The following is a 12,348-nucleotide window of genomic DNA, read 5'->3' on the forward strand; positions in this document are numbered from 1 at the left end:
AAATGAAGCGTGAAATGGTCCAACTATATCCAATCGTCTAAATGTCTTTTGTAATTATACCAAAGTAGGGTTTTATTTATTTATCGTGTGATGTTCTTCCTGTTATGTTGTTGATTTCTACCATACCATATTGCTTCATAATGTAATATTTCCCTGTTAATAGTAATGCAGTTCACAAATATTGGTTTCATACCATGGTTTGGTCATACTAATACATTTAGGGGTGAGTATCAGTCAAAACACACAGGCATCGTAGCTTCAGTGGCTAATTATTAGCTTCTGGAGGCAGAAAGTCGTGACATCATGTACATGATCAAAAAATTGCCACCGATTAATTTATCATATATTGGTACTCTGTACAGTATACACACAATTCAGTTGGTAACCTTAAATGTACTGAGAATGGTACCCAAGAAGCACCTCTGGAAATAGCAAAACATTGTTATACGACAGCAGAACCTCCAAGGAAGGAATTCTGACTTTGGTGGTTTGGTGGAAAAATATGTTAGATTGAACCCAGAGAGCACAGTTCATGTCCCATTCCCTCTCAACATAAACCATCAAGGCAATCTTACCTACAATCCCATTCCATTTAAATGTAATTTAATATGAAAGTTGAAAGTTTATTTTCTTTTGGCACAAACACTACTTGGTAAAGGTTAAGGAAAAGTCATGGTGGTGGTTCAGAGAAATCAATGTTGCCTTTTTGGAAGAAAGGAAAGGAAAGTTAGCCTTGCATTTTTAAATTTACCGGTCTGCTGACCCAACTTTCCACTCTGACAGGTCTTGTGGTGCCATGACAGCTGAGAAACTGCAGTCAAGATTTGCATGGATGGTTGTAAAGATAAACAAAGGCTATTTTTGGCATTTAAACAACAACCTCTTTTTTTGGGGTGAGGAAAGCCTCAATCTTTCACAAAATTTGACTTCACCATAACTATAAGTTAAGTAAATAGACAGAGGAGAGCAGAGGTTCCATGCAAGCAAACCTGTCCTGTTTAAATTTGTCACATTTAGGCCTAACAAACATGTTGAATGCCATTCCTTTCTCATAAAACATTTATAAAACCAGTTTTTGGAATATATTTAAACTAGTATTGTTTACATTTGTGTTCATTAGAAGGGGTCATTTGGATTATTTCAAGTGGGACTGAATGGGGGACTTATCAATACTCAGATGCAGAGAGGAGAACCAGCTAAAAAGTATTTTAGCCACTAAAAGCTAGTACAATGACTTTTTAACTGCTTATGAAATAGTCTAAGTTTAATCCTGAAGCCTCCATATGATGCTATCTTTGGAATAGTTTCCTTTAAACACCCTTTTCCAACTGGAAAATGTCATTATATATAAACCAAATGTTAGTCTTTCTGTCCCAACCAAATAGCGAGATCAGTAATTTTACATTAATGAACACAGGAGTTGCTGCTTCTGCTCCTTCAACTGAATGGTTTGTTTTTATTATTTTCTGACTTTGGTAAATCCAAACTACACTTTTAAAACACAGAAATCACACAGTATCACAACAGATCAAGGCAGAGGCAGACTAGCAACACCCACGTTCTGCAAGATAAAATTGCTGGTTTCGCCAACGGGGTCTGGTTGATGGTGGTTTCCGATCAGAGGAGGCTTGTTAAACAAAAATATTCTAAATACACTTAAACTATTTTTCTTTTTAGATGGGCCACTCCTTTCTGCTTCTCCAAACTGGAAGTGTGTCAACCACCATCTCTACAATGACAACTGATAAGCACCCCACGCAACATCAGATAATCAAACCTATCGCTTTAAGGTTTGCTGATCACCAATCAGTATTAAAGGTGTAAAAAATGTATCCATAATGTCGCCTCAGTCTAGAATGTTCTTCCAAAAAATCCTTGTGTCCTTTTGATTTGATAAATGAGATATTTATTTTTTGAAAAATGCTACTGATTCCTTATTTTTATGTATTGAAATCCGAACAAACAAATTCTCAAATTTTGGTGTCAGTTGCTTTAAGCATTAAATTGCTATTTTCCAAAGCCCCTATAAAAATGTTTTCACACATGGCCTGACGTAGGCTTTTGCATAATGTTGCTGTCTATCAGCACTGTAAACTACGCCACCACTTTTTTGCTAACGCCTGACTTTCCAGTTCAAAAAGCCAGAAAAGAACGCAGATGAAGTCACCCGTTCATATTAAACCCCTATACAGATGTAGCATATTATCTTTGGTATGGTTGTGTTTATTGCAGTTTTATGTGATATTATGTTCCTTAACGCTCGCTTCTTCTCTGTTCTTCTCTCGTGTTCATAGCTCCAGATACTCCATGCAATCGTACGCCCATTTATCCCATCCCGTTTTACAATCTCTTTCAAATGCGCCGTCCCATCTAAAGCATCCACAGCACGATGGCGGAATCATAAACACGAGACAGATGATGCACAATAGGCTCTTCTTCCTCCAAATCTAAATGACATGATTACGCGGCACAGCGCAGGTATTACGTCAAGCCTCCTGCATGCTGTCCTCTCTACAAACATGTTTACATATAATTGAAACACTAATCACTCCATAATTACAAGAGACAACTCCCTACATCAAATGAAGTCAATGTAAAAGCCCGTGGGCTGACAGCAGAAAGGAGAGGGAGAAAGCACGGGAGATGAGGCGTGATATAAAAGTTATGGCCCATGAAGAAGAAGAAAGGAGGAGCTGACATTTTGACTAATATGCTACTGTCTGTGGGTATGGCTCAACTACACACAAGAAATCATGGAGCAAGAGCATCTTACGTTCACAGAAATCATTTCACAACACCACAAGCTACTAAATTATTAAAGGAAACATGATTTTGTTCATTTTACACTCATTCCTACCTCTGATGCGCATGTAACAGCAGCAAATGCACCAATTCAGACTCATACTATGTGTGTTGAGAAGAGGAGTCAAAAAAGAAATCCTGTTAATTGATTTGTGTGTTTTACAAATACACCCCGGTGTATCTGTTACATGAATCAAACGTGCAACCAGCTGACTGCTTTCAGCATTAAATTAAAGCCACAAAGCTGCTATGAGATTTGTGACCCCACGCCAGGAGAGGGAGGGGAATGAAAGAAAATCAGCATTATTCCTCACATAACAGGTGCGTTTTTCTGCAATCACAGTGGAAGTAATATTGTTAAGTGCCAGTACGCCTGTTGTTCACTGCTTTTGAATCCGCTGAATCCATTAATTCATCGCTCCCATTATTGCATTTGATCAGACCTTGAGAAAAGAGAACCTCTTCCACGTCGAGGATTTGCAGTTTGAAAAATCACATTTTACATTACGCCGCTCAGATAGCTGTAATTCTCCAGGCTTTTTAATCAGGCCTTTTAATGCAGTCCAGACAAAAAAAAACAAAAAACGAAAGATTGTTAGTGTAAAAACCTGTTATAACCTCTACTCTGAATAATACTCCATTCATTTTTTTTTTTTTTTTTTAACATTTATTATAATTAGAAATAGCTACAAGCTGCTCTGGGGCAGTGACCGGCCAGCAGGGGGGGATAAAGCACCGGTTCCTCTCTGCACTCACACTCCTCCGGTCCTCCCCTCCTCATCCCCGACTCCCTCTCCCCTGCCCCCTGACGGGAAAGGCCAACTGAGCTCTGGAGAATATTTATGAGCAAGGGAGAGCAATTGGTTTGAGATCATTCGACAAAGGAGGGAGGAAGGGAGAGAATAGGAGGCTAGTGGGGAGGGGGAGGGAGAGAAAAGAGAGATGCACGTGCAGATAGAGGCCGAGACAGAGGGTGGATTTTATTGTCTTTATTTGAACTTCTTTTAACCCACTGGTTAATTTAAAGTAATTACTTGTTGTTGTTACACTCTTAGAAATAAAAGTCCAGACTAGAACCATACAGGGTTCTTCCACTTGTCCGTATAGGAGAACCCTTTTTGGACACTATAAACGTTCTGCTAGGAGCCCTTTCAGAGAGTTCTACCTTCAAACCCAGAATAAAGGGTTATACCTAGAACCATATGTGAAAGGTTTCTCCCAGAACCTCCTATGACAGGTTCTAGAGAGGACCAATCTATGCTGTTATGGTTCTGCCCAGAAACCTCTTTGGGGGTACTATTCATAATATTTCTGCCTTCTAAGGGTGCTAACAGGAACACACCTCGGGGTCTACCGAGAACCTGTTTTATCTGGAGCTCACAAAAAGGTTCCAACCAAGAGCCTTTTTAGATTCCAGTGGTTTTATCTAGAACATACAAAGACAGTTCTAACAGGAATGTTTTAATATTCTGAGGGATTTATCTAAAACCCACACAGGGGGTTCTACTAAAAACCTTTTTATACTCTAAGGGTTTTATGTAGACCCCACTCAGGACATTCTACCAAGTACCTTGTAATATTCCAAGGGTTTAATCTAGAGCCCACCCATGGAATTTACTGAGAACAAAAAAGGGTTTTATCTAGTACCAATTTGGAGGGTTCCACCGAGAACCTTTTTGGATTCCAAGAAGTTTATCTAAAACCCACCCGGAAGTTTTTACTGGGAACCTTTTCATATTCCAAGGGTTTTATCTAGAACACACTAAGAGGGTTCTACAGAGAACCTTTTGATATTCTAATGGTTTTATCTTGTACTGACCCAGGGGGTCCTCTCGAGAACCCTTTCATATTATGGTGCAAAGAACCCTTCCTCCATGATTTCTTCCAAAAAGGGTTCTTTGGATGAAAAGGGTTCTTAATGGAACCCTTAGACTCACACGAAATTGAAGAAGAACCCTTTCTTCAAAAAAGGGTTCTTCAGAAGCAAGTGGTTCTCAGCACTTGAAGAAGAACACTTTTGGAACCCTCATTTCTAAGAGCGTGTTCCTCTGGCTTTGTCTGTGCTTGTATACATGCACTTGTAGTGTGTGTCACTGCTTTTCTAGAGTTATAAGGACCAAATATCCGCACAAACACGGAAGAAAACTGTCCAAACTGGGGACATTCTGGCCGCTCTTCAGTTTGGGTTTTGGACTTTAGGATTCCAACAAATAACAGTGACGATTGAAGAGGCAATAATAAGACTTTTACTGACCCATAAAGGACCGTAATGTGTTTGCAGGAGGCAGAACAGTGTTGCTGATCAATACGAATGACTCAAAGATTACTTTGTCGGCTTTCAAAATTCATGAGTCTGTTTTGGAACCAAAAAAAAAAAAAACTGCGCAGCACAGTGCATTTTGAAGGCACTTGTGATCTCTTCAGTTCTCAGCTAACTGGCATCCTCGACTGCTCAGCGATGGATGACAGTGCTCCGGGTGCAGGATATTTAAAGCCTAAAAAGACTTGTTTTTCAAGACGAGGAAAGCAAATGACAATGCAGGGACATTATTCCACTTTTTAACACGGTGAAATTCTACTTCCTCACTTGAGTTTTCACTGGATTTCGGCTCTAATTAGTCTGCTTACTTTTATTCTTCAGGGGAAACTGAAAAGGCCACTAGAGCTCAAGGGGAAAGGAGGGTTATGGACTTGTCAAGTTTGCATTCCTGGATATTTGCTGAAAGAGGTCACTAGGAGTCATGCCATTTAGTGGAATAGCTTTGGAAATGAAAGTGGTCAGACAGTGCCTGCGCGGGTTTTACTAAAACTGTGAATCTTGTGTATGCAAATATCCGATTTTCATGCCAAGCGTGGTGCGGGAAGACAAAAAACAAGAAGGGAGAGTATAAAGACATCCTGAGAGACAGAAAGAAGAGGCCAGCGGAGAGGCAGCGAGAGGGAGGAAGTGATGGATGTGGGGAAGCCAATAGTGCTACATTCCGTATCTTTGCCTGGCATTGTCACCCCTGTCAGCTGCTAAATGCCAGTGTCAGTCAAACCTCTGTTCAGCTGGCATCAGCCGCTCCACTGCAGGGCTGTGGACGCTCCGACAGCATCGCTCTCATCAACGGGTATCAAAACACTTACCTGGCACGACACACAGCAACTAATACAGACACTCAGGCATGCACACACACACATACACACACAGTCACGGTCAGACATACAGTACTATATCCTGTAGAGAAGCTTATTGTTATCGGCAGAAAACATGAGGTCAACTTTTCATAAAAAATCAGAAAACCGGCAAGGTTTCACAAGATCGGAGAAATTTCTTATCCTCCAGAGGACCACAATGCCCTGAAGTCAAAACAGGAAAGTGCACTAAAATCCATTTACTATGGCAATTTGTAAAATAAACATGTATGTATAAGATGATATATCCATCTCACACATGTAAGATGTTACCCCTACACTGTGTGTGGGTCATGCTGCCTCGGACAGATGCAGAATGCACCGCCTGAAAGAATTTTTATGAGTATGTAGTTGAAGAGAATAAAACTCAGGGGGAAATACCGGCACGAACGCACACCCACACTTGCATACACGCAGACCACTAACAAATGAGGAGTGCCTGTGTGGTACAGTTAAGTTTTACAGCTGTTACACTATGGTTTGCTTGGGTACCTATGTCTAAATAATTCACTTCATATGCTTGGCAGAACACATAAAATGGCAGAATTGTCAAGATGAAAGAGTCAGATTTGGTAATATTTTAAAAAATACATACCGTGGACTGTTTCATGTAATACATCCCATTGACAACTACCTAATATTGTGTAAAATCATATGTGGAAGTTTGCATTTGAAATACTCAATAATTCCTTTAATTCTAATCTTTTGTCTCTATAAAGTGCAGAAAATTGTCTTTCTGTAGCAAGCTTTCAAACAATACCCTGCTGCTTCTAAGCACACACCCACTATACTTCACACCACACACTTCTGAAGCCATCCTGTCTACCCACTGTCACACATCAACTGGCTCAGTCAGATATCTGTTACGTCCCGCTGCTTTGCCCAAACCCTCCTGCGGTATCTCCACTTTGAGTTTCCACTGATATGCAGCATTCTGACGGTTTGTATCGTACTCCAACCATATGTCTCTGCTGCCCACAAAAAAAAGGAGGAATCAGGCACCCAAAGAGGCTTGCATCTATACAAAATGCATGCAGAGCTTTCATTTGTATGCAAAACTCCACGAAGTTAATCGTCTCAACGTTTCATCCCACAGTTTGCCACCTACTAAATCTGCATCTTTTATAGTCTAAAGAAAAGTATTATGTGATCTCTCGCCTATACTTTTCTAAAGAATACCTTTTTTTCCCCCAAGCAAAGCCATAAGAATCAGAGGATAAATTATATCAGGCTTTACATAATTGCACAGTATCTGCATTTGGTTGTTTTTTGTATTGGCTTTCACAAACAACATCCCTCTCATGCATCTCAGTCACTCCTGACGCTGCTGTCCACCATCTCTCACCTGTATATCTTGTACTTGGTGGTGAATCCTTGCTGGTAGCGCTCTGTGAAATCAACAAACTCCTGCGAGTGGTGAAAAGGACCCTTGTCCGACAGGAGCCAGCCCAAGGGCCCGGTGGAGCCGCTGAAGCCAGCCCCGGCGGGGTCCGCCGCCCAGGCCCCTACTGACACCCAGCTCTGGAGCAGGCTTAGTGTTAACCACTTCCATAGAAACATGAGGGCCGTCAGTCTAATGGAGGTGCACGGGCCACTCATGCTGCTTCCCCCGGCCCCGGTGACTCTTCATTCTCCCTGCACTCTGGATGAGTCCTGCTGGAAGGAGGAAGGTGGAAGGAGAGAAGAGGAGAGGAGTTGAAGTAGGGAAGGAACAGAGAACAATAAGGTTTGATTTGGGTGTAAGTGAAACAAAGATGACCTGAAAGAGCTGCATTTGTCCAGCATTGCTGGCTCGGAAAATATGGCAAAGGGACACTATTTTTTTTTTTTAGAGGTCAGAGTATAAGTGCATTTAATGGTGGAATGAGTAGGTTTTGTCTGAGCTGTGCATGAAAAAAAAGAGTCTCATTCCCAGGACGTCATAAACAGACGTTTTGGATTAGTAAAGCGTCCCAAGCAGTAAAATAATGATGAAATACAGGCAGAGGAAAGATTTTCTGCAGATACAGACACCACCACACACTTCTAGTGGGTCATAATTGATGATTGAAAGGGATAATATTCATGAGCCTACACAGTTGTTTTTTCCTTTTTTGGAAAATGTTGGCATATTATGCCTTTAATGTGCACAATAAAACAAATTATCTTATAAAATTATGTACTATAATTTGAATATTAGAAAAGCTTTAGTATATAAATTTCTGCTGTTTTTGCTTGCTTTTTACCTGATTCTGTAAGTATTGTTGTCCGTGGCTGGTCGGAATTAGTCTCCGCAAAATCCCAGAATAGGACCGTGAAGTTGGGTTCGGCTCGGCGCATAGACGGGGCGGCATTGGAGAAGGACTTTGGGAAGGATTATCGCCACAAATGCAAACAGACGCGCAATTAGTAGCAGCGCAACTTGACCGAAACAGAAGATGACATCCAACCTCCTCAGAGCGCGCTCCTCTTCTGCTTTTCACAGTTGCATATTTCCAGCGGAGAGCCTCTGAACGACGCGCTGTAGCTCATGTAGATCCAATCCAACAGAATGAGTCGCAGCGGACTCGAAGCCTCAAGAGCGCACAGGGTCAAACCTTCCAGGTAGACTACTTATTTAAACACCGGTTTGTTTTGGATTCGGCGAACGTGCAGGGATCAAATGACCAAGTCCTCTAACTCATTTCTGCTCTTTTCGCTGGGGAGACGCGCTCTGAGCGCATGCAGGGCGCACGGAGAGCTGCTGAAGCTGCTGACAGTGCCCGGACTCCCAGCGCACGGAATGTGTGAATGGCATTCGCGGCGCTCTCTCCTTCCCCTGTACCACACCGCCGCAATTTAATTTATTCCAGCAGCGAGCACACTGCCGGTCTGCTGAGACGTAACTGGAGGAAGTGCGAGTAGGAGGTGTTCAGAGGGTTGGGGGTTGGGAGGGGGGCAGGTTGGATGAGGCATGGTCAGAGCCGAGGATGCTGATGTGCTGGAGTTAGATGCCTCATTTTAGAAAACAGTTTACAGATCAAAAGCAGGATGGAGAGGGAAAAGGGAGCAGCAGAAAATCAGGATGGAGAGGAGATCTCAACCTCAATAAACCGAGTAACATTTTATTTATTTTGTGTATTAGTTTGTCAGGCACAGTGCAAGAAACATTGTATCATGTTCCAATAACAACATCCTGACATCATGACATAAAAAAACAAGGATTCAAATATAAAATGAAGTACATAAGAAATAGTGAAATGCAGACAGAAACCAGTGATCAGTGGTCACAGGTTTGGTTTGGTTTCAACCAGTGTTTCACCTTTTGATAAAATGTTTTCAGATCAGTTTGGGTATTTATGATGGTGATTTACTTGTGTAATTGTGTGTAATTCTTCAGGGCTCAACAATAAGGCTTGCCCACTTGCCTGAGGCAAGAAAATGCTATCTTCAGGCATGTGGTAAAAAACAATTAAACTCTTATAATCAGTTAGCCATTATCAAAGTAAATTTTCATGCAAAATGGCAGAAAATTCTGTTTTCAACCTCTCATATATGTAGTTTTCCTGCTTTTCTTTGTTATTATCATATTGAAATCAGTGAGTTTGTGTTTTAGACTGACAAAACATTTTCCACCTTTATCTGATACTTTATAGATGTGGCAGCCCTAGATTAAACATAACAATTAAGTTTAGTCTTTGTTGTTATTTAATATCCACTAGTAAAACAATTTGTAAAGGGGTAAGTGACTTTGGGCCAGTAGATTTCTGACCCACAAAAAAAGCATTAATATTGAGCCCACACAGTAACATAGATGAGAACAATAGATTGTTAAATATAAAGTGAAATATAAAGTGTATAGGGAGTAAAAGCAAAAAATAGTGCCTAACAGAATAAGAATGGCCGTAAGATAAGTTAAAGAAAAAGTAAGCAAACATAAAGTAAAATAGAAAAGTAGTACTGGCATGATATTAGAAGTCAAATTGGTAGTGATATTGAAAAGTAATTAATAAAGAATATTGCACCTGATAATTAAAGCAACTACAAGGAGTTTTTAATTATAAGTATCCTCAATTTAATACGGATGCCTCGTTATGATATATTTCAGTGAACAAGACCATCTGCAAGAAGTTATTCTTAATGTCTGCCACCAGGTCAGATTCTCCTTTAAAATCAGATAAAACAAGCCTGTGTTTACATTTTCCTAGACAAAGTTACAGTATATAGTATAGAAAACAATTAAAAAGAAGGAGGTGGGGATTTTTATTTATATAATTTTATTTTTGATGTTATATTTTGCAGTTATGGTGGAGAAAATACTGCCAATTTTGTCCACAGGAACCTCCAAAATCAACAGAATATGAACTTCTTTGTAGTAGCTTTAATACAATATTTCACAGTATTGCATGAATTTAAAAATGGCACAATCTGTTTCCTGACAGCAAAATAAGACAAAAGACAAACATTACTCAGTATCATGAAAATTAAACTTGGAGTTCAAAAGACATTTGAGAAAAACTGAACAGAAGTACAAAGAACCAGAGAAATGGTGATTATGATGGAATCTGATTTAATAAATTAATATTCCAGGACTACTAGATGTAGAGTCAATTGTCATAATGGGTATTATCTTTGTGCAAATGAATGCTAAAAAAAAGTTTTAATTATTTGAATAATGACTTTAATGGTGGTTGTGGTGATGATGATGATGATCATGAGGAGGAGGAGAGGCTGTATCCAGCCCCCTGCAGTTATTCTCGTTATCTCCTTTGCCCTCTTCCTCCCTCTCCTTTCTTCCCGCAGAATAATCATCACTTTCACCATCAGCAAACTTAATTAGATCTGCTCTATCCCCGCTCTATCCGGGCGCTTGTGCGTCGGACACCGAGTGCGGATCAGAGAGGCAGGGAGCAGGCGAACGCAGGGAGGGATATGTGCTGCCTTTCAGCTTTTCTGTAGACGTTCAAAGGGAGGTTTTATACAGGGATTGGATTAGAGAAATGAACACCATTGAGTCGAGAGATTCACTGGTTCCCAAACTCAAAGAGAAACTGAAATCCCATGGCATAGCGACTTGCAGATTTCTGGAGTGAAAGAATGAGTTGATTCGTCACGGTTTCATCATCACGTCTTGGGATTGGGTGGCTTTTCTTCTGACCCTGCCTTGCAGCCATGATGACTCGTGAAGGACAACTACCTAATAGGAACAGACATTCTTTGGTCTATAGTGTTGTTTTGGGTGAAGGATTTTTCTACTTGCCTGTTTTTAAGCTGACCATTTAAAGTTTGTCTGCAAGCACAGGTTAAACTTTTTTTTTTTTTTTTTTTTTAAGTTTTGAATAAAATATGCTTTTCGGCGGTGAGAGTGTCACAGCTCATTACTTTCATGGATTCACATTGCATTTTAGGCAGTTTTTAGAAACACTGTTTTCAGGTTTCAGAGCCCCAAAACTCATACGAGCAGAGTGGAAGCAAGTCCCTGCAGCTCACATTTAGCATTTCAAATAAATCATTCATCAATTTGTGTGTGTTTGCGCGTACAAGTGTAGATATGTTTACATGTGTACTGTTATGTGCACAGAAGCGAGTGTACTTGTTTATTTCCTTTTAGGAAAAGCAAAGGAATTTATTGCCAATTGATGAAACATGAGGATGTTCATGCGAAACCAGATGTAAACCAACATCCCACAACAGAAAAAAAACAAAACAAAGAGAAATGTCACAGCAATGGGCTCATTATAGCTTCAGAAAGGTGCAGGAAATGTGTAGGCCACAGTGGCTGAGCAGTGACCTATACAAGAAGGAGTCAACCATATGCTCTTTGAGTCAGTGGTAACCAAAGATTATAAAAGCGGCACCTTGGAAACTGCATTCAGCCAGACATCCTCCTGCAGAGGTTTTGAAACTTGTAAACCATGAAGAATTGTTACCGTACTGGATTCTGCAATATCACTACCAATATGCAGTGGTGGCAACAGAATTTAATTCAAATTCAATACTGGAAATCATTATTCTTTTATTCTTGCTCCTGCCCATGCTTCCTCTTATCTTGTTCATATCACATTCATATCACATTCTTTAATTTTCGTCTTGCAGCCAGGAATGTTGCAGGTAAAATGCACAGAAATTTGCAGCTTTTCTTAATGGCTCAGACACACATTTGTTCTTTTTCAAAAAAAGTCTCAATTTCTTACTGTGCCTTGTTACTGATAGCAGCATGAACTAAAAGCATTTAAGGACTGTAAGATGAGATCAGCAGCGACTGTGTGCATAATCTTGCTCTCTCCCATTGTTGCTGTCTACTTGTCTGTACTATCCGTGTCAGCCCTGTCATGTTTGCCTTGTTTTGTCTCAACATAAAATAAAATATTTTGTTTCTTTCAAGGGGTGCGCCCTCCCACAGAAAAAAAA

General features: G+C 40.3%; 1 protein-coding gene across 2 annotated transcripts in view; it reads right to left on the bottom strand.

Annotated features, from left to right (window-relative positions):
• Positions 1 to 8,785, bottom strand: part of brinp3a.1 (bone morphogenetic protein/retinoic acid inducible neural-specific 3a, tandem duplicate 1) — a 73,665-nt gene extending 64,880 nt beyond the window's left edge. The window contains exons 1-2 of one of the 2 annotated variants that reach the window (XM_084723585.1): positions 8,205 to 8,785; positions 7,325 to 7,632 (exon numbers count right to left, since the gene is read on the bottom strand). In XM_084723585.1, coding sequence (XP_084579711.1) covers positions 7,325 to 7,578 — 254 coding nt within the window. In that variant the 5' untranslated portion in view covers positions 7,579 to 7,632; positions 8,205 to 8,785. Of the gene's footprint in view, positions 1 to 7,324; positions 7,636 to 8,204 lie in introns of both variants that reach the window. The other variant, XM_084723584.1, reaches the window with a different exon arrangement.
• Positions 8,786 to 12,348: the final 3,563 nt, after the last annotated feature.

Source organism: Lutjanus erythropterus, chromosome 7, assembly GCF_056507025.1.
Source record: "Lutjanus erythropterus isolate fLutEry1 chromosome 7, fLutEry1.hap2, whole genome shotgun sequence".
Taxonomy (NCBI): Eukaryota; Metazoa; Chordata; class Actinopteri; order Lutjaniformes; family Lutjanidae; genus Lutjanus; species Lutjanus erythropterus.